Source organism: Gopherus evgoodei, chromosome 8 (assembly GCF_007399415.2).
Source record: "Gopherus evgoodei ecotype Sinaloan lineage chromosome 8, rGopEvg1_v1.p, whole genome shotgun sequence".
NCBI lineage: Eukaryota > Metazoa > Chordata > Testudines > Testudinidae > Gopherus > Gopherus evgoodei.
Genome location: NC_044329.1, coordinates 74396834 through 74419663, shown reverse-complemented (window position 1 = coordinate 74419663; position 22830 = coordinate 74396834). Strand labels below are relative to the sequence as shown.

Here is a 22830-nt window from a genome sequence, read left to right as displayed (position 1 = left end):
TGGCGAAGTGGAGAGTTTTCCTGGTTATACTGTATGCGAGTCTTAGTGTTGAGCCTATGTGAGTTTTGCATAAATAATGCGTGCCTCAGTTTCCCTGTGTGCTGCACCAATATCTCGGTGGCGAGAATAGGGGTGTGTGACTTTGGCTGAGACTTCTGTGGCAGGTGAGGCTGCTCCAGCTGTCTGCATGTATGCTAGGACAGGAGCCCTTTGTAACCTGAGACCCGGCAGGGATGCAACCAAGTGACTCTTTGCCCAGGGACAAAGACAAGGCGAAGGAGCAACAGTGGTATTGGAGGTCGGGTTGCTGGAAGCTGGGCTGTCTGCTTGGGGGGGACTGGAAGAGAGAGATTCCAGGACTTCTGGCCCAGGACTCCCGGCACAGGACTCCCCAAGATGGACTTGGCTGAAAGTCACTGATTTCTGTGCTAACAAGTTCTGTCCTACGCTGTGTTCCTGTCACCTAATAAACCTTCTGTTTTACTGGCTGGCTGAGAGCTACATCTGACTGCTCCCCAAGAGCCCCGCCCAAGAGCGGGAAGCACATGGGGAGGAAAGGGAGGCTGAATACTCCAAAGTCAGACCCAGGAAGGTCAAAGCTGCGTAAGCGTCTTGCCCTGGCAACAGTATGTTCAGAGAAAGGAGGCATGCTATCTCAGAGTCCTGACTGGCTCTGGAACTACTCCATATGAAGCATTAGCCCGGTGACTTCGGGACACAAGTACACTCTCAAACACAGCTGAAGTACAACTTCTCAGAAGCCATTTAACTTATTTAAAGTACATGTTGGTTATAAATAGACATGTGCCCAAGTATTGTCCATTATACTAAATATACGTGACTGGATATCAAGGAATTAAAAAAAAACCCTAAGAATAAGGGAATATTTAAGTGAAGACCAGTATTTGATGGGATGTAACTGTCACTTAGTAACTTTCCAAGCATATTTAATTTGTATTTCAGTTGGGGGAACTTTGTGTGTGTTTTCTAAAAGGAGTTTTATCAGACGCTGATTTTTTTCCCAGTACTTCGCAACTGACATTTCCACAATCTGTCTTCACTTCTAGACTGGATATAAAGATTGAGGCTTTGTTCCTATTATACACGGAGCAGGACTCTCAACACCACCAGGCACTTGACAAGAGATTCTCAGCCTATAGACTCAGTGGGAACAAGAGTGTCTCCATGTTTCTGCTCCCAAAGACAGCTACTCTCATGAGAGGGAGGTATTACAGGTCTCCACTCCCCAAAGATTCTGCCTGTTTCAGGCAGAAAGAAATCATGGTAATTTGGAGAAGACATAGCACATCACAGTGAGGCTTCAGGCTACAGCTGTTTTAGGTTGCGAGTTTGTCATGGAGGTCATGGATTCTATGCTTTTCCGTGACCTTTGCAGTAGCCGGTGCGCTTGGCTCATGGGTAGTTCAGACAACCCCTGTGCCAGGTGCACTGGCTGATGCTGAGGCAGTCCTGGGCCACTGCACCCCCCTGTTCTACCCCCCAGCAGCAGAAAAGTTTGGGTGTGGGAGAGGGGGGAAAGGGGTTGAGGCACAGGACAGGTTGAAGCAGGTGCATGGGGACCGCCACCCGCAAGCATCCGCTGCAGGAGCCCCCCTGGGGGGGGGGGCCCACCGGGCTGCAGCCCGGGCAGACATGCCCCCTGGCTACCCGCCTCATCATGCTCAGGGGGCAGTTAGGGTCGGGGGGTCTCCAGAGGGGGTAGTCTGGGAACATGGAGCAGGGAGGCTTAGGTAGGGACTGGGGTTCTGGGAGGCAGTTAGGGTCAGGGGGTCCCAGAAGGGGGCACTCGGGATGGGAAGTGGGAGGGAGTGGATGGGGCAGGGCTCTCCTCTCTTTTTGATTGTTGAAATATGGTAACCCTAGGTGAGGGGGGAGCCGGGAAGTGCATATGGGTTGGCTCCCGCAGCCTGGGCAGGAGGGACACGGCTGCTCCCCACTAGTGGCACCGCTGCCTTTGCAGGGCTGCTGCTCCCGTGCACTGTGCCGGCTCCTTCATGGCTGGGGCTTGCTGCTGCCGTAAGAAAGACACTCTGGCTCTCGGGTGCCTCTGGAATGCGGCTCCTCCCTGCCAAGTTGCTGCAGCAGCTCAAGCCTGGCAAAGCCAGTGAGTGAACTTGGGGTGGGGGCCACTGGGGTGGGGTGAGGAGGGCTTGCGGGAGGGCTGTGCACCCTCCAGGGGAGTTCAGGGGATGGGGAGGGGGGAACCTGGTCTGGGGAGCAGGCGCTGGGCATGGTTGGCCCCTGGGGTCTATAAAGGCTCATTGGGATTTGCCCCTCACTGAACCGATATGCGGCGGGGGTGGGGAGGAAGCAAGGTGGAAGTCTCGCCTAGGGCCCAAAATATCCTTGCACTGGCCTTGCCCCAGGAGGTGCGTGCACCCAGGTTAAGAACCACTGCACTAAACTGATAGGATCTGCATTTTAGTTTAATTTTCAATGAAGCTTCTTAAATATTTAAAAAAACTTGTTTACTTTACAATAGTTTATAGCAGGGGTGGGCAACCTTTCAGAAGTGGTGTGCCGAATCTTCATTTATTCACTCTAATTTAAGATTTTGTGTGCCAGTAATACATTTTAATGTTTTTAGAAAGTCTCTTTCTATAAGTCCAGAATATATAACTAAACTATTGTTGTATGTAAAGTAAATAAGGCTTTTAAAATGTTTAAAAAGCTTCATTTAAAATTAAATTAAAATGAAGAGCCCCCCCGGACCGGTGGCCAGGACCTGGGCAGCATGAGTGCCACTGAAAATCAGCTCGCGTGCCGCCTTCGGCACCCGTGCCATAGGTGGCCTAGCCCTGGTTTATAGACTTATAGAGAGAGACCTTCCAAAAACATTAAAATGTATTACCGGCACACGAAACCTTAGATTAGAGTGAATAAATGAAGACTTGGCACACCACTTCTGAAAGGTTAACAACCCCTGCCCTATATAATACACTCCATCCCTATTTATCTGCTATTGTCTTGCTTTGAATCAGCCTTCCACTTCTAGGATGACAGATCCAGCCACCTATTTATCAACTGCTTAATTCCATACTGCCTTCTGTCATGAAATGTCCTTCCTGATTTTTAATTAAAAGACCCTCACCCAGTCCACATTTAAGTCCCCTCCTAAGACACATTTCTGTTGTATTGTATATGGAAAAGACTCACTGACTTATACCAACAAGAGAGTTAATGCTTCAACTTTATTTTCCCAGTACCTGATCCAGGGCCACCTTGGGCACTCAGCTAATATATTGTATCCCTTCCCTTTAATCTGTTGGTTTTCGACCAAGTACTCCACAAGACAAGGGCTGGGCCTTGTTTTTGTTTGAAAAATTCCAAGCACAACAGGGGCACTAACAAAAATTATGATGTTTAATATTAGACATTTGATTAACAATATTGGCACAGGAAATTCCCAATTATGCAGTCCAACATTTAACTTCGACCCACAGGACATAATTAAAAAACCTGAAACTAATTATTATTTTATACACACATTATAAGTAGGGTTTGTGGTAGGATGTTTTATACACGTATTATGAGTAGGGTTTGTGGTAGGACTGGTTGGAATGTTCCCAACTGAAGAAGTTTTCAATCAAAAAATGCTGATTCATTCAAACCAGAATTGTTCCTGAAAACCCCAGGTTCCCAGAGTTTTTGGCTCCAGGGCAGCCCTGCCATACAGACTGCCTTAGAATTGGGAACCCAAGGGTTTCCAGGGTCATGGCTCTACAGGAAGGAGCCCAAAAGCCTTGTGAGCCTGGGCTAGAGCTAGGATTCTCAGGCTCCCTGCCGTGGAGGTGAGAAGTCCTGTGTAGGGCTCCCAGGGTCTGTGGCAGGGGTTCTGAGGAAAAAGTGGTATGCAGTGGTGTAATTACAGACTGTATCAAGATGTACACATACAAGGAGGGGCCAAATTTAGGTTGCATAGTTAGGCAACTGTAAATTTTGAATTTCTTAATTTCTGAGTGCTTGACTTCTCAACTTTAATAATGTTCCTTAACATGTGTCTGACGAAGTGGGTATTCACCCACGAAAGCTCATGCTCCAATACTTCTGTCGGACTATAAGGTGTCACAGGACTCTTTGTCCCCCTTTAACCTTTGTTTGTACCACTGTATTACAAAAACATAATAAAAGTGGTCATTTTCACTACATGTTATTTTGCAAAGGGGTTATGAATAAGATATTAACACAAGTTTCTTGCAGAAGTTCCCTCCAGGGCTTTTAAGTTTGTTTCAATCAAGTACTTCTTTGAAACTTTATGCCAGGTATTTAAATTTTTCTACTAAGTCATGTTCTTATAAATTAGCTCTCCTATGAGGTTCTGTGACAGTTCACTCCCTAAGGATTGTACAAGAATAGATCCCCTTCTGAACACCACGAAGTGTGGGACATTGTATTAGCTGCAGAACATTTAAGGTCACTCGGACGATGACCCAGCACATGCTGTTTCTTTTAAGAACACTTTTAATGCAGATTTGACAAAACTCAAAGAAGGCACCAATGTGAGTACGGTCACTATGAGAATTCAGAGTACCGGCATTGTTTTTGTAGTATTATCTTGTTCTAGAAGGAAAATTGTAGTACACCTCTACCCCGATATAACACAAATTCGGATATAACACAGTAAAGCAGCGCTCCAGAGGGGGTGGGGTGGTGCGTGCCCCGGCAGATCAAAGCAAGTTCAATATAACGTGGTTTCACCTATAACACGGTAAGATTTTTTGGCTCCCAAGAACAGCTATATAGGGGGAAGAGGTGTGGTTAGATTACTTAGTTTCATTAGCTGAACATTTAACTCCACACATTTATTTAGGTGATAGTAATGTATTTCATGTTGCAGTAATATGTTCTCTTATTCCATTAGCTTTAATCATTTTTTCACTATATCACATAGTCAGTGAAGCATTTGAAGGGAACAGTACAAATTTATTAAGCTTTATTCAAATTAATTTGAGAATATTTCTGTACTTGGAAATATTTTTCTTGAAGTTAAAATGAGAACTGGTCAAAACTTGGAAAGTTCCAGTAGATGGGAAATTTTCCCATTTCAAACTTTGCTGTAAACCTAAAATTCTGTAAAATTTTAGTTTTGGAAACACTGACACATGGCATTTCCAAAACAAAACACAGGCCCTGGGATCCAGCAGCTGCTGACTGAAATGGACATATTCTTTTCAGTTTCATATTGTCTCTCTCTGAAAAACAGCAGTGAAAATTGATAGGAAGGTCTGTATCAGACCTGCGGCCCCCAGAAAGCCAAGCTAGGATTTCCAGAACTTTGAGGACCCCATCTTAGCAACGGGGAGCCTGCAAACTCCAGTGTCCCCACTGGAGTCTGCATGGCAGGGTTGCCCCACTGCTGCAGACCCTGGAAACCTCAACAACTTGCCAGGAAGTCAGGCAGGTTTCCTCATCAGAAGTTGATTAAACCTGATCTCTCTCTGAACACTTTTGTTTAGACTACTTAGCCTTTTCTGACAAAAACAAGCTTTTGTCAGAAAATTCCCAACAAAGTTTAGTTAAGATATTTACTTTTCTTATAAGGCAACCCAATTTGTTAGGATTTGCACCAGGTGCAGAAAGCCACCTTTGTTTTCCTTAGGCATCTGGGGACAGGGCTGGACTGAAGGTTATGTGACTGTATTATTACTGTTCTTAGAGGTGGTCAATACAGTCACATTTTATATACATTTTTGAAAGGTGCCTTTTAATTCTGAATTGTATATTTTTAGATACTGCCTAGGATTCAGGACAGGCACTTTACAATTTAAATAAAAGTCGTCATTGCATCCAAAGAAAATAGATAGATCCACTGGTCTTGTGTAACGTAAGTCAAAGTCAAAGACCAAATTTAGAAAGCCCTGATGCAGGTGCAGAGAAGAAAACAGGTATGTGGATGTATGGTTAGGAACAGCAAATGTGCCACCATATCAGAAAAAAGTTTTTCTGTATACAACTGAACTTTTTTGTATTAACTGAACTTTTATAGGTTACTGTTATATTAATAAAGATGCATTGTTTCTTCAGAAACAAACTAAAGTCATGTTAACTCTTCCATTGAAAAATATTCATTTAAACATGCATTTTCATCCTTCTTTTGTCACACATTCCTACCATGGTATCATCATCATCTTTCAGTCCAATATTATTCATTCTAACATAACTATAGATTACAGGCAGATATGCTGGAAATGAACTCAAGACATCAACGTAACTCAAAAGGATTCTGGCCATCATTCCTTTGCTTACTATTCCACTAACTTCCTTTGGCTTATATTACATTTTACCTTGAAGAGAACGAGTTGTACATGTCCTTTGTGGTTCAGTTCCTGAACAAAAAGGCTCAGTTTTCAGTTCCTCATGGGGAGTACATTCATGGCAAGACAGCAAAACTTCTGTGTCCAAAGCTCAAGGTTAACCATGTAAATGACACTTGCCCAGCAATGCTATGTACTGCAATTTGTTAAAAACAATACAGTTTGAATATTTGGCACAGAAATCTAAATATAAAGGGTTAAAAACTTTACCTTTAGCTTCTTATTTAGTTTGCAGCAGTATCTGTACAACATCGCCAAGTTTAAAGGTCCAAAATCTGCATAGAAACTGTGGAGTGGGGAAAGAGATGAAAAAATACATTTAGAGAAGAACTAAACTATTTCAATGAACATCTGCTTCCAGCTCTTTAAACTGCAAGCCAGTTAGTAATTTTGCTATGTTCCATTTGGGATCCAGTGTAATCATAGCAAAAAAGTTTTCAGTGCTGTTGTAGCCATGTCAGTCTTAGGATATTAGAGAACAAGGTGTGTGAACCAATATTTGACCAACTTCTGTTGGTGAGAGAAGTTTTCAATCTTACACAGACCAAAAGAAGAGCTCTGTGTAAGCTTTAAAGCTTGTCCCTTTCACCAACAGAAGTTGATCCCATAAAAGATATTATCTCACCCATTTTGTCTCTTCAGTATATATTGGGCAATTAAAAACATCTTTTATCTATTATTGGGGGCCTCTATATTTCAGTTGCCTAACACTTTCTATTATAAAATATTCTCAAAATGAAGTCCCAAGACCTCCATTATTTGCAGCACACAAGCTCTCCGAAAAATCCTCTTTGTCCCATAACATTCTGTTCAGTTTTTACTGAGATATTCACTGCTGAGAACAGCTACTTCCCCTTCCCTCACCTTCATTTCTCAGGAAATTATGGCAGTCTGTCAAAACAAAAGAATATAAAAACATTCTAAGACTAGGCCCATGCTGCCACTTAGGGTCTACACTACAGGATTATTCCGATTTTACAGAAATCGATTTTTGGAATCAGATTGTATAAAGTTGAGCGCACCAAACACACTAATTCGGCGGTGTGTGTCCCTGTACCGAGGCTAGCGTCGACTTGCGGAGCGTTGCACTGTGGGTAGCTATCCCCTAGTTTCTGCAGTCTCCCCTACCCATTGGAATTCTGGGTTGAGATCCCAATGCCCGATGGGGCCAAAAATTTGCTGCGAGTGGTTATGGGTAAACGTCGTCAGTCAATCCTCCCTCGTTGAAAGCAACAGCAGACAATCATTTCGCACCCTTTTCCCTGGATTGCCTGGGCAGACGCCATAGCACGGCAACCATGGAGTCCGTTCAGCCTTTTTTCACTGTCACCATGTGTCTACTGGATGCTGCTGACAGATGTGGTACTGCAGTGCTACACAGCAGTATCCCCTTGCCTTTCCAAGTTAGCAAAGGCTGTTACCAGTCATACTGTACCGTCTGCTGCTGTCAAGGGTGCTCCTGGCTGGCCTTGGTGGTTGGGGGCGCCTAGATAAAAATGGGAATGACTCCCCAGGTCATTCTCTTCTTTAAGTTTTGTCTAATGGAGAGTCAGTCCTGCCTAGAATATCAGGCAAGCCTACTAAAGAACCAGAGAGGCAAACAGCCGCTCTGAGTCAGAGCCCCAGACATCCTGCAGAAATGACGAGCTGCATGCCATTCTAGGTGGTGCCCCTGCAACAATCCCACCTGTTGCTTTCCTCCTCCCCCACCCCTCCTGGGCTACCGTGGCAGTTATCCCCCTATTTGTGTGATGAAGTAATAAAGAATGCATGAATTTGAAACAACACTGACTTTATTGCCTCTGCAAGCAGAGATCGAAGGGGGGAGGGGAAGGTGGTTGGCTTACAGCAAAGTAGAGTGAACCACCATTCTGTACTTGCTCAACCTATACTGAAAATGGGAATCTGTGATAAGCACTAGGATAGAAGCACAGGCAGGACTGAATCTCTATGGGTGTATGGACCTTTGGTTGACACTGGTAAAATACAAAATGTCCCAGGATATATATGTTGTGGGACAGTTCTAAACGGCAGCTTAATTTTTTTTTATTTGCAGCAAAATGTAGAGGTCTAAGTATATGATTGTGAGCCCTGGTAGCAACAGGGAGGCGCGACCGCGCGGTGCTGCTGACAGAGAGCAGCCTGAGGTAGAAGCCTCCAGCTGCCATGATATTCCAGGCAGGACTTAATCTCCATTACACAAAACTTAAGACTTGAGAATGACCTGGAGTCATTCTCATTTTTGCCCAGGTGCCCCCGATCAACCTCACCAAGGCCAGCCAGGAGCACCCACAGGACGACGATGACAGATACTAGTCATACTGTACCGTCTGCCATCTACAAGGCAAGGCAAGGGGCTGCTGCTGTGTCGCGCTGCAGCACCGCATCTGCCAGCAGCATCCAATGGCGATATTGAAAAAAGGTGAGAAAAGATCTTTTTCTCCTTTGTCGTCAATTTCCCCCCCCACCCCGCATGAAAGCATATACCCTGAACCACCCGCGACAATGTTTTTGATCCTTCAGGCACTGGAAGCTCAGCCCAGAATTCAAGTGGTTTTCGGAGAGCGCAGTAACTGTGGAATAGCAAGTCGTCAGTTGCCCCTCCCTCCGTGAGCGTCCATTTGGCTTTCTGGTACCCTTGTCTCAGCTCCTTAAGTTTCATGCAGCACTGTGTTGAGTCCCTGTTGTGGCCTCTGTCCATCGTGGCCTTGGAGATTTTTTCAAATGTTTTGGCATTTCCTCTTTTGGAACAGAGTTCTGATAGAACAGATTCATCTCCCCATACATAGATCAGATTCAGTATCTCCTGTATGGTCAATGCTGGAACTCTTTTTTGATTCCGGGACTGCATGGTTACCTGTGCTGATCAGCGCTTCACGCTGGATAAACAGGAAATAAAATTCAAAAGTTCGTGGGGCTTTTCCTGTCTACCTGGCCAGTACATCTGAGTTCAGACTGCTGTCCAGAGCGGTTACAATGGTGCACTGTGGGATAGCTCCCGGAGGCCAACAGCGTCGAATTACAGCCACACTAACCCTAATTCGAAATGGCAATGTCGATTTCAGCGCTACTCCCCTTGTTGGGGAGGAGTACAGAAATCGATTTTAAGAGCCCTTTATGTTGACAAAAAAGGCTTCGTTGTGTGGATGGGTGCAGAGTTAATTCAATTTAACGCTGATAAATTCGACAAACTCGTAGTGTAGACCAGGCCTTAAGGAGCAACTGCTATTGACACCACACCAGGAACTGCCAAAAGAACTGTGCAGGGTCACAGAAGAGCCAGGAAAGACTATCTGACTACCCTCCCAGACCCAGAATATGACACAAAATGATTTTTGATCCTGTTGATAATAGCCCACTTTAATTGATTTGTCTCGGACCCCCCCCCCCCAACTAAGCAAGGCAACTCCCATCTTTTCATGTACTGCTATATAGCTTCCTACTACATTCCACTTCATCTGATGACGTGGGTTTTAGCCCAGGAAAGCTGATGTCCAAATAAATTTGTTAGTTTATAAGGTGCCACAAGTACTCCTCGTTTTTAAAAGGCCCTCCCTCCCTCTGGCTGCACACCACAGGAAACAGGAGCTCCCCAGCTCCTGACTTGGGAAGAGAGAAGATATATCCAGGCCAGATGAGCCTCTCCTCCACCACCTCCCAGACCCAGCACATGGTCCCAGTAACCCATTCCAATCTCCCTCCGGGAAAACATCCTTCCTGCTATCAGCTATTGTAGGTAGTGCTGTAGTTCAAGTGGCACTCACTGTCCTGCAGTGCTGAAGATAAAGGATGTAAACACCACTCATGGTGGGAGTTGTAACAGTTACAAGTATAATTCCTTTTATCTTAAAAAAACAACCCATAGGAAATTATATTATGAAAACCCCATACTATGTCACAAGAACATTATTTAGGTTGCAAAGTCATGTACTTGAAATTTAGGAAATGTCAAATTTACAGTTGCCTGGGGAGAAACGTGCCGTTCTATTGATTATTAATTTCAACATATCCCTCTGCTGACAACATTCAGAGAGAGGGAGGGAGAACAGAAACAAGAGATGGGTTTTAAGTTAGCTTTCCCACAGAGAGGCAGGGGGAAGGGAAAGAAGAAGGGAAAAGAGTCTAGTATAATGACACTAATTTGGTATATATGTTGCCCTGCTTTTTAAAACATTGGGGGGATATAAAAGGGTCACTGGTCATCTTTTTTGCAAAGTTTCTTTTGAGACTTTGTCGCTTCATTTGACATTTTTGCTTCTTTTGTTTAAGAAGTTCCCCCTTATGAACGTATGGAAATTTCTTTATTCCTAATCAGAACAAGGGTGGTGGAGGCGTCTCAGAGACAGGGAAAGAAATTATCCCCAACCCCCTTTCCTCCCTCCCCCCAAAAAAACAACCACCTAGGATATTCCTTAGTGAAGTTAATGACAAACAAATGCTTAGGGACTTCATGCTTTAGGACAATGACTCCCAAACTGTGGTCTACATACCAATTGTTGGTGGCCCCTAGAAAACTGACCAGTATTAGCTCTCTTTATTTCCAGCCACTTCTGCAGGTGTCATTTTCTCATTACAAACTGGACCTAGGTGCCTCTTTGTAAAAACATCTGGGAGCAAAGGAGTTTCCTTCCTGCCTCTGATGCTTAAGAGCAAGAAAGAAAAACAGGAGCTACTCATTACAAGAGCCAACCACTCACCAAGAGAGATGGGCGGGGTAGAAGAACCAGGCATTAGAAAAACATATGGAGAGAGAGAGAGAGAGAGAGAGAGAGAGAGAGAAAGAGGAACAGGATGCAAGGGGCAAAAGAAAAAAAGTGGCCAGTGTCATTAACATACTTAGAGCATTTAATACATTAAATAATTGTCTATTACTTTTTCCACAGTTATGTTAGGAAATCAAAGATTTTCCATCACATAGAAATGCTCAATCTTCAGTAACAAAGAAAAAAGTTGACAATGTCAGAAAATTTTTCTTTGGAAATGTCATCATGGTTCCTCATGAAAGCTGTAGCATAGGTGCCTAACATGTCCATTCTCTTCTACAGACCAACCTCCCATGATGTACCATAGTCTCTCTTCTTGATGAGAGGAGGTGCTGCATCATGAGAGATATAGGCTATGTCCACATTACCACTTATGTTGGCAAAACTTATGTCACTCAGCGATGTGAATATTGTACATCTCCCCCCAGAGCGACATAGTTACACTGGCACAGGTGATAGTGTGCACAGCACTATGTTGACAGGAGAGCTCTCTCTTGTTTACATAGAACAGCTACACGAGAGCTCTTACAGCTGCACCGCTGCAGGTTCTCTAGCGTAGACATAGCCACCTCGTGGTGGTGGATTACCAGGAGCGCTGGGAGACCTCTCTCCCAGCGCTCGCATACAACCACACTCACACTTCAAAGTGCTGCCACAGGAGCGTTCCTGTGGCAGTGCTATGAAGTTTCCTATATAGACACATCCCTGGAATGCCCAAGCAGCAGTGGTGGCATATCCATATATGAATATTTTGACTTTGAGGCATTCAGTTCTTCCCAGAAAAAATTTTTTGGGTCAAAGCCCCAATTTTCCAACTGTAAAAAAAAAAAAAAAAAAAAAAAAAAATTTGAAAGTATATGACCAAGCTTGCTTTGCTATGCAAGTATGACGTACTCTCTATAGTGATTTTATAATATAAGTGCAAGAGAGAGAGTTCAAAAGACCATCTGTATTAAGAGAAGGGCCATATTAACAACAAAATTTGGAGAACCCCTGACCTAGGGGAAATGGTAATGAGATTAAGAGCCTAAATCAGTGGTTTGAATTGGTCTTAGGTTGGCAGTGACAAAATATGTATTATTTGGTAGCCTTTGTGAAATGAGCTAATGGACTCCAAATTAAAAGACCATCAACAACAACTTCACCCCTATTTATGGCACCTTATGGAAGCTGCCTCAGCAGGCAGGCCAAAAGGCAGGGCCGACTTTAGGCTGATTCCCCAGAATCGGGCCTCGTGCCTAAGAGTGCCCCATGCCTTAGGCACCCTTTAAATTTTTTTTATTCATCTGGTCCTCTCCAGGTCTTCGGCAGCATTTCGGAGGCAGGGTGTGTATTCACTCTGGGTCTTTGTTGGCATTTCAGCGGTGGAGGGTCCTTCGGGGCCGCAGAAGATCCGGAGCGGACCTCCCGCCACTGAAATGCCATGGAGGCCCCGGACCACTGCCAGGTATTCAAATCGGGCCCCGCAATTCATAAAGACGGCCCTGCAAAAGGTTAAAGCTTAGAGAATTCATTCTTTGGCTTCTTGACATGGTCCTTCCAAGTCAGAACTGAGGCATATTTTAAAATCATTGGGAGCAGGGGGATTTCCACACGTTGTAGTTATGTGGAATTTTAACAGAGGAGCAGAGTCTTTAGTGCTATGAATCTGGCATCCTCTCAAACTCTAAAATCATTTTCTACAAGTTTAAAAATAATCAAATTATAATGTATTGAACAAGCACTTTCTAAAATCCGTGGATGCCTTGGGATGCCAATTTTATTCCTTACAAGTCCTCACATCAGCCTGGATGCAGACACATTAACCTTCAGAAAAAGTCACCCACAGACTTTGTTAAACAATCTGGTATCTAACACAATCCTGCTCTGACAGAAGAATGGACCAGGTATTTATGTGAATATATTAGTCTGTAAAATTATTGTGCTCTGCCATTTAGCTTCCCAAGTTCTCGTTAATCCAATGACAATAATTGTAGCTCATCTGAAGGAAGGACGGCACAATTTTATTCTTGTTTGGCAGACCAGTCTAAGCATCTTCTCTACATGATATGCTGATAGTACAGTGGATGCGGAAATATTATTACCATGTCAGACTTGTGGTGGCTGAATCCACTCAAGCCCAGACATCCGTGACTAAGGTGACCAGACGTCCCGGTATCATCAGGACAGTTTCGATTTTAATACATCCCGCGTTCTGACTGCACATCGGTCGGGACGCCTTTTGTCCCGATATCAGGGACCGCTCACAATCACCAGCAAAATGCTGGGGCTGACATGGCGGCACTTCCTGGGGCAGCTCCCGGCAGCACGCCTGCCTGCTGACAGGAGCCTGCAGTGCTGGTGACCCCTAGGCACAGAGGCGGAGGAAGTCTCTGCACGCTGCACCGGCTCCCTCCTGCCCAATGAGAGCTGCAGGGGTGGGCTTCCAGGTGCCAGTAGCAGGCAGAGAGCCCTCCACCCCCACACCTCACCCCACCCCACCCCAAAGAACCAGAGGGACTGCTGGATGCTTCCTGGGAGCCATCCCAGGTAAGCACCCCTGGGACTCCCGACCTTGCCACCCTTCTGGCTCTTAGGGTCAGGGCCCCGTGCATGGCACAGAGCACTAGAGAGTGCCGCCCCAGGCTCCCGCCATCCCAGGAAGCACAGCGAGCCAGTGTGGCTATGAGCTGGGGGAGAAGCCCGCCCCAGAGCGGCTGCACGACGCCACTGGGGAAGCCTTCGCTGCCTGGCTCTGGGGGGGGGGAGGGGCTAGAGAAGGCCCTAGCACTGCCCTACCCCACAGACCGCGTAGCTCCGCTCCCCACTCACCATGCAGACAGCTCCCTGCGGCGTGTGGGCTCCGTTCAGTGTCAGGCACCGTGCACACCAGTGGGATAAATAGCTCCCTGACCCCCACCACGCTGCCCCCACGCAGCCACCCTGCCCAGGCCACTGTCTGCCAGCAGCCGTGACCCAACGAGGGTGTTTGGCCGGGACCAGAGGCAGGGAGGGTATCGAGTGGGCTGCAGCAGAGAGCAGGGGTGGGTGGTGCCTTGATGTGGTACAGTTTCCTGTATGCCCACTCCCCCTCAACTATCTCCCGCAGCGGGGTTGAGGGTGGTTATAAAGCCAGGTGGGAGAGTCAGTGGCCACTTTGGGTGAGTCTGCACTGCAGTTTAAGCACAGGGTCAGTGGGACTTGAGTCAGCTGAGCTGTGTTAGAGAGCCCTGGGCTTAGGGTGACCAAAGGTCCCAATATTGGAGGCTTTGTCTTCTATAGGCAATTACTCTTGATTTTCTACACTTGCTATCTGTGATCCAAGATTTCAAAATGTCCAAAAACAAAGTAGAGTATGTCCCAGGACAAATCCTAACGCTGCTGTGATGTTCAAAGGGCGGGGGGGGGGGGGAGGCTGAAGCTACTGGATCTCCTGAATTCTTGATTCAATGTTGCGTCATAGCTCATTACTAGCCCAGAGCAATCCAGCTCTTCACTGTCCTCTGGAGGATATGCACTAGAATCATGAGGTAAACTTTATTACCATTCATGAAAGGCAGTGTTATTGTTGATTAGTGGGAATCAACAAATTAAGCCACCAAGAAGCAAATCCTGTGTGTCAGCGATTCTGACGTCCAGATATGTAAACTCAAACAAAAATCAGAGATTAGTAGGAAAGTAGAAATGCTTGAAAGAATTAGCTGGGTCTTTTTTCTCCTTTCCACTGAAAGCGTCCTCCTGTCCGACTATCAGAGTGGTTCAAAGCAAAAGGTGTCCTGCTCCCAATTCATCACTAATTCTAAGTGACCAACTAGTATTCGTAAAATAAAGTTTATATATAAAATTATTCTTCCACCTCCAATTTGCTAGAAAAAACTATGACTCTTCCTTCCATACAAGAATCTGGCCACAGCAATTCCTGTGCTGTCCATCTCCATGCTGGATTACTGTAAATCACTATACTTAGGATCGAATGGGAATGCAACTCAAAGACTCCAGCCTACATAAACAGAACAGGCTACCACAAGCATACCACTCAGTGCTTCACTCCCTCAGCAAGTTTCCACTCCTTTTCAGGACTGCAGTCCTGATCTTCAAAACCATCAATGAATCATGACCCAGCTGCATCAATGACTGAACTTCCATTAATCAACTATCAATAGAGAAGCATTTCTGAGATAAGGTCCCTCAGAAACCAGGACAAAGCTTATGAGCGGGATATAAAGTTCTCAGTCAAGAAGGTTTAGTTACAGAACAAGCTTTAAAAAAAAAAAAAAAAAAAAAAAAAAAAAAGATTTTCAGAGCATACTGGAAGCCCCTTCTCTTTGGGGAGGAGGGGGAAAAAAAAAAAGCACACTCCTTGAGGAAGTCTAAGTTCCTCAGTAAATCTGTCTAAGCAGGAAGGCAGCTTGGTGTACAGTGGTGAAAGTTGGAGCCTGGGACTCAGAAGACAAGAGTTCTATTTTTGATTGGTACTAACTTGCAGTTCAGTTTTTGGTGATTTGTTTATCCTTTAGTGAGCAAAACAGATATGCAGAGATGCCCCTTTGAGATGTTGAGGAGGGGCACAGTACAAGTTCAGAGAATTGTTAATTAGGTCAAAGTTCAGCACAAAAGTTTTGAGGGGAGGATTTGGGGGTTTTTTTGCATCCCACTGGCTTCCAAGAAGGAAGGGGGGGAGGGGCTGGAAAGTCTATGGATACTAGTCCTTCTCCCCCACCCAAGTAGAAATCTGGCTAGGATCTAAATCATACTTCTAATTTTTAGAAGAGGAGAATAGCTACCTATAACTTCCACATTCAATCCGAGGTTCCCCTTTATGGGTTAATTCTGTACCTTAAAATGTGTTGCAATTAATTTTTATAAGTGAAAGAGGAGGGGTGAATGGTACACTTCAATTTTTAATAGCGGTGTATGATTACTGCATGTGTTAGCTGGACCAGTATTTGAAGAAACTGTAGTTTTGCCACAAAGTATTCTCATCCACATGATGTATGGTCTCTTGCTTGTACTCCATGTTAGCCTTCAAAAATGGCTTTTCTTGTCTTCTATTGCCTGACAAGATTGGTTAACTGATGTTCATTTCAACAGCATGTGATGATGTTAAATTGAACAAAGAACTCGCTACTTTATGTGGGAAGTGGCAGCTCTTGTGTGGTGTGACGAGTGTAGTCTAAATTTTCATTATTGGTCCTACAGCTACTGAATCAGGCTTTCTGCACAGCTACAATTATTGAGTCACCACAGTTAAGTAAGGAGACTTAACTTTGTGAAGTAAATGAAAATTTACTATTGCTCTGTCAGGAAAAAGAAACTGCTTCTTTGAAAGTATGAAGGCAGGGAAGAAGACATTTCATACCAATACAGCTCTAGACAGTACTAATTTCACTTTATTACACAGTAAGCATTCAATATACTGACTTTATACTTCTTAACCTCAAAAATAGGTGATATATATTCTCTGAATTAAGCTTGCTTGATCCACAGCAATATATCACTATTTGATTAACCTAGATCCTCTTGCTGATATGAAGTATATGCTGTACAAAACGTTCCACTGTCACATATAATTACTTCTGCGGCTGTTCACAAAGTGTTTCTGGTGGCATAGTATTTGTGATGTCTTGATAATAAATATAATTACCAACCAGAATAAATGGTTGATTAAAGGCTCTATAATTCAGAAAGACAGTGAAGGATCCTTATACTTCATTACAGCAATACTGGAATAAAAATTTTTGATAACAGTTCCCCGAACTGAAACATGTCCAGCGAGCTTTCTAGTTTGTTGATATAACAAGTCAAAGCCTATTGTACGTTAATCAGTTAAATGCAGGATGCCCAACCCAGATCTGTTTGCAGAAAAACAAAGAGCAAGAGCCACTATTTTTCTTGAAGAAAGTTATTTACCAGGGCCCAACTCATTAATTATTAGGTCTATCCAAAACAGACCATGTCTGTGTGCCAAATGATCATCTGTGAGAGGGGTTATTTTGATGCCTTCTACATCCTTGAAGGCATCAAAAATGGTATACCTTTACAGATGAAAGCATGTACCTCTTGAAGAGAGACCTCCATCACCATAAGACAAGAGAGTTTCACTCATAATACTCACTAGATCAGAACCAAATTTTACCTAATGCAGTCACAACTGGATAATTCCATTCATGTCCCCTCCTCCTGCCCTTCATTTGATGGTATATAAGGTTGGCAAGAGAAAGGAAGTGGTTTTAATACAAGCTCTCATTTTTACACCATAGCATGATAGGTTCTCAGGTTAACACACAACATATTTAACCAGAACAGTTGTCATTATAGTAGTGAAATTCAAGACAGCTACCATTTGAGATGGGCTTAAATAGCTTTTAAAAGCATTTCATTTGATAAAGTATTGAGATATTTGATTTGAATGTATGAGCAAAAGTACAGAGCATGCACTTCTGACTCAGTTTCTTTCCCAACTTTAATTTTCATCATAATTCAGTCATGCTTCACATCTACTTTGGACTACAAAAAATAGTTACAGTGTATAAGAGTTGTTATCCTTAACGATAGGAATGACCAGTACAGGAGACCAAACATCTCAAAAGCCACATAGGAATTTTGAGGCTCCATCTTTATTTATAAATGGAATGTTTAACAGCAAACCTTTTTTTCGCCACACTCTTCAAGGGTACATTTTGAAGAACATAAAGCTGTGGTAGGGAACAGATCTTAAATATTGGGATTGATCAGAGAATGTGTTTCTGATAACTATTAGGCTGACAATCTTCTGCCTAAGTGTCTGGAGTTACTAGTTAGGAAACATATACTGCTTCAACAAACGCACATTGATGGGCCTCAGAGAAAGAGCTCAGAGCTTCTACAACCCTGTTGAACACACCTTATGAGTTTTGGGTTCGTATAGTGCTATCACCATAAAAAGCAGGCTGTATTTTCTTCTGTATATGAGAGAGTCTTACCAATTACTAGGAGGATGCAACTGATGAAATTATCAATGTATGATTACTCTCATATCCCACCGTGGCTCGGGACATGCTTTTCATACCTATAAAGTCCCATAAACAGTTTGAGTCCTGGATCGATACCTCAAAGATCCTCTCCCCTTTCGCAACAACAGCTTGAGTGCCTCAGTTGATTTCAAATGCTAACAATTTTAAACAAAAAGGGCCTTTGCAGCAAGGCATTCTGAATGACAAACAATTTTTACTCCTGGTGGAATTCTGCACCACCGCGCATGTGCAGAATTCATGTGCCACGCAGAATTCCCCTTCCCCACAGAAAATACCTTGTGCTGCAGTTGCTCCTTTCACCCAGCAAGGGCTGCTGTGGTGTCAGAGCAGAGAACAGCTGCTCTGGGAGCAGCATCAGTTGTGGATAGAAAAGAGGAAGAATCTGCCTTCCTCACAGTGCCCTACCCATGGGGACAGGCCAAGAGACACAGGTTAAGGAGGAACATAAAGCATGGGGCACATGGGGCTCCTGGGGGAAGAAGGGAGTGGCACTGACTGGGGTTCAGAAGGGCAAGTGCAGGGGGACAGCTTGGGGCAGGGTCTGAATAGGAGAGAGGGTACAGGGACACATAGGAAAAGGGACAGATGTGCCTGACTAAATGAGAAGGACTCAGGTCAGCCAGAGGCTTCCTAACAATCCCACCCCATTCCCCTCATAAAACCTGTTCCATACTTCTCCCACCCACACAATCCTTCAAGTTCACACCCAGGCCCAGTAATTCCCAGTAATTCCTTCCCTCTCCCTCAGCTCCTCCATTACCCAAACTCCTCCAGGCCTTTGTACTGCTTCTGAGGGGGTGCAGGAAATATGTTTCTGTATTGTAGTTTAAATGAATTAATACTTTGAGTTCTATATGAATATACCTAGTAATTAATCTATTTTTCAAAAAAAATATTTCCTGGATCTTTTCTGTGGTCTGTGTCGTTACAGACATAGCTGCTGACAGGTATTTTAAAATAAATTACCAAAATAATTGAAACGTGTGATTACACTGTTACATGACAAAAATATGCAATTACAAAATTTAAATTACAGTAACACTTAGAGGTCCCAACTGAGATTAGGTGTCATTGTGCGAGGCACCGTACAAACATGTAGTAAGTCAGTTATTGCCACAGACAGCTTACAGTCTAAACAAACAGAAGAAGCATTATTAGAAGGCAGATGTTCTAGCTGATATGACACCCAACCAGCAATCAGGAGACTTATATTCTATTCCATACGCTTCCCTCCGGATAATCCAAGTTTCATAGGGGAAAAAGTACTTTTGAAGTCATCCATATCCTGTATGCATGATAAAATGTGTGTGAGAGGTAACAAATGTTAAGGCAAAAATTTGGCATTAGCTACTTGAAGGGAGGTATGTATTGCTGCACAAGGTTACTTAAAATCTGTATGCCACCTGATAATTGTCACATAGTTTACCCCTTCCCTGGAAAAAGAGCATTTTTTTTTTTAAATTGTCATTCTCTGCACAAAGAAAAAAATGTCTTTGGATATATGCCCTAAAATACAAGGGCAATTTTAGAACCCTTCCTCACTTTGATGCAAAAGGTAGGCAGATTACCAGGTCATGTTACCATGTAACTACTAATGAGATGAAGGGATGCACTATTTGGACTTTAGAGAGTTTTTCCACCTCCTCTTGAATTTCTGTGTATATTTCCTGGATACTGTATATTGGAAGTAAGGTATTCCTCCAGTGAGGAAGTAAAATATAGATAAATCTCCCCGACCCGTAACAATAATGAGTGAAGTGTTGGATTCAATTATTTTTAAGTAGCAAGTTCAAAATCTGTATGCACTGAAGCTTTATAGTTTTTTCTTCAGAAGAGTGTTTAGAATTAACATTGTCCAATCAAAGTAATCTTGCATATAAAGGAAGTTAATTTATATTTTTAAATGTTGGGTTAAATTCTGCTCACCATTAAACAGATACAAAACCACAGAATTTAACATCTTGTCACCAGGCCAGACATTTAGATATAAAGCACCTAACCTGGGGAAACCTCAATTGTGGGGCGCAACGTGGGAAGGAAGGCAGTCTGAGGTAGCTAAGACCCAGGAGAAAAACCCAGACCTATGAATTACATCCAAAAGTTAAACTGGAAGCTAATGAAGATCATGAAACACAGGTATCATGTGTGAGCTCAAGAAATGCTACCAAGGTCTAGTCTATGTTTTGAAAAGGTTTGTTGGTATAACTATAGAAGAAATCTGGTAGTCTTAAACCCTTATACCAGCAAAAGAATGCTTTTTCCAGTATAACTTACACTGGTTCAAGGAGTGAAATATACTATACCAGCAAAAGCACTTTTATGCCAATATAACTTGATCTACCTTAGGACTTTTGTTGGAGAAAAAAGTCACACTCAACCAAGACTGCTGTATGAGCAAAAGTTTTAACATAGACCTAGTGTAAATAATCTGGCCAATGTAATGTGCATGAGGTGACACTTCCAAGTGGTTTTCTGGTCTCCTCAAGCAAACCATATTACAGCAATTGAATATGGACAAAGACATTGATAGCAAGGTCCATATTCACAAGATGTCACAGGCTTTTTCACCAAATAAGGAGAGCCTAGAGTGCTTTAGCTGCTACTTTAGAAAAGTAGTGTTATCCTTAGATACCCAGCTAATTTTAGTAAACTATCTCCCAGTTGCAAACCCTTCTAACAAGAGGGCAAATTTTCTCTTCACAAGGGACACCAATCTCACTATTGCTGCCAGATGTTTCCCCTATCCTAAAAACATTACTTTCATCTTGCCAAGTTTTTTCAGCCACTTCGCCCTAATCCAGATACATACTGTCCCATCCAAATATAAATTTAAAAAAACAGCTTAATGTTATCTGTGTATGATTAACACTGAAGCCCAAAACAGTAGCTGCCCAGCTGATTTACACACATTTAACTATAAGGGTGATGACAGCACCATAATGCTCAATATCATCCTTTGTATCCTCTCAGAGCACAGACATTCACATGCAATTTCATCTAGCCCATCACACACTGCACACACATCACAATTATCTTGTGAGCAGCAATATTAAAGATACCTGACAGAAACAAGAATTAGCATGAACTCTTGATCCAGGTCAATAATCATAAGGAGAATGGATAACGAGACCAGTACAATTTCTGCATCATATCTAGACTTAAACCAAGATTAAAGACAAAGAAATCTGGAGATTGAGTACTGCAAGCACTGAATAAGCTGTTAATTCAAGCCCTAGACAGCACAACAATTGGCAAGATTTTGTCAAGAGCAAACTTCTTGAATCGCAGCCTAGCCGTTTTTTGTTTAAGATAGGACAACACTGGTAACAGACCCACAACCCTGCTGCATAATTTAGTCAGCCATGGGCATGTATCTTAGGCCAGGGTCTAGACCAGGGGTCGGCAACCTTTCAAAAGTAGTGAGCCAAGTCTTCATTTATTCACTCTAATTTAAAGTTTCACGTGCCAGTAATTCATTTTAACATTTTTAGAAGGTCTCTTTCTATTTTGTTCAGATCACACCACTTTGTGTACAGTCAACTTCACTGCTGATCTTGAATTGTCAATTTTCCTTGCATGGGTTGTCCTCTTTCATTCCGCAGGAAAGAAACACATTTTTAAATATAACATCCTTATTTATTAAACCTACAAAACTCTCAGTAAAAGCTACCTCTTATTATTTCTCCTAATCTGATCAGATTTCAAGCTTTAGGTGTTGATGTAAGAGCCCATCTAAGCTTCACTATCTCTAAACTGTAAAAAAAAATAAAAAAAAAATTCGAAGTATAATCACTTTGTACTTTTCTGCATATAGAAAATATAAGGAGTTAATTACTAACAAAACAGAGAAGCCACTGTTATTTCACCTGACTTTCCCCTACACAGACTTCTATTTAAGACTTTATCTAATAAGATTTAATTACTCTTAAGAGAACCTCACTTTATAAATAAATCCTGAGCAGCATGTCCATCCCACCCACCCCTGGGTTAACTACAAGTTAAGTAATTTCACAGCAGTCTTGTTATTCTTTAAGGGGAGAATGGCTGGTTCTCTACAACACTCCATTCATTACAGAGGACTTGAAATGCATCAATTAACAAGAGAGTTAAGCAGTTAGCAAGAGCCTTACAGGACAATGGTAGTAAGAAACTAAAAGACACTTACTTTTCATAGACCAGCTCCTCATCGGTACAGAAATAGTGGGTATTTACTGTGCTTTTGGGTTTATTCCGTAAAGTAGCAAAATATAATCGATCTGAAACAAAGTTGAAGGCAACTGACGAAGGCTATACAGTTGTCGTGGTTCAATTTCTCTACCCTCCCCCTCGTCCCGCACGGTAAACTCAATGTTAGGGGGTAAAAGAGCGATCTCCGCCCGCCCTTTAATCCTCTGCCTCCGAGCGGGCGGGGCATCGCTACATTTCTCCTGCGTAGCCGGGAGAAGAGAAAGTCCGGCCGTCCGCGCTTAGCCGCACACGGCTGTGCCCCCGGACGGGCTCGCTACAGGGCGGCTTTCACCCAGCGCAGAGCCCGTGGCGACAGGTGCCGGCTGGTTCCTCACCGGAACGGAGAAGGAAAGAAGCGGCTTAGATACAACCAGCCCCAGCCCCAGAGCCCCGGGGACGGGGTAGAACGGCGAGAACCACGGAACTACAGGGAGAAGCAGGAGAGGGAAGGGGCCAGGGCAGCCAGGCAGGGTCCCGGCCGCCAGGATAACCAGGCGGTTCCCGGGGCCGTGG

At 43.6% G+C, this 22830-nt stretch overlaps 1 protein-coding gene across 3 annotated transcripts in view; it reads right to left on the bottom strand.

Annotated features, from left to right (window-relative positions):
- CDC14A (cell division cycle 14A) overlaps positions 1-22830 on the bottom strand; it is a 117934-nt gene that overhangs the window by 93937 nt on the left and 1167 nt on the right. For all 3 annotated transcript variants that reach the window (XM_030571798.1, XM_030571799.1, XM_030571797.1), the window contains exons 2-3: positions 22256-22346; positions 6546-6621 (exon numbers count right to left, since the gene is read on the bottom strand). In XM_030571798.1, the coding sequence (XP_030427658.1) occupies positions 6546-6621; positions 22256-22346 (167 nt within the window). The remainder of the gene's footprint in view (positions 1-6545; positions 6622-22255; positions 22347-22830) is intronic.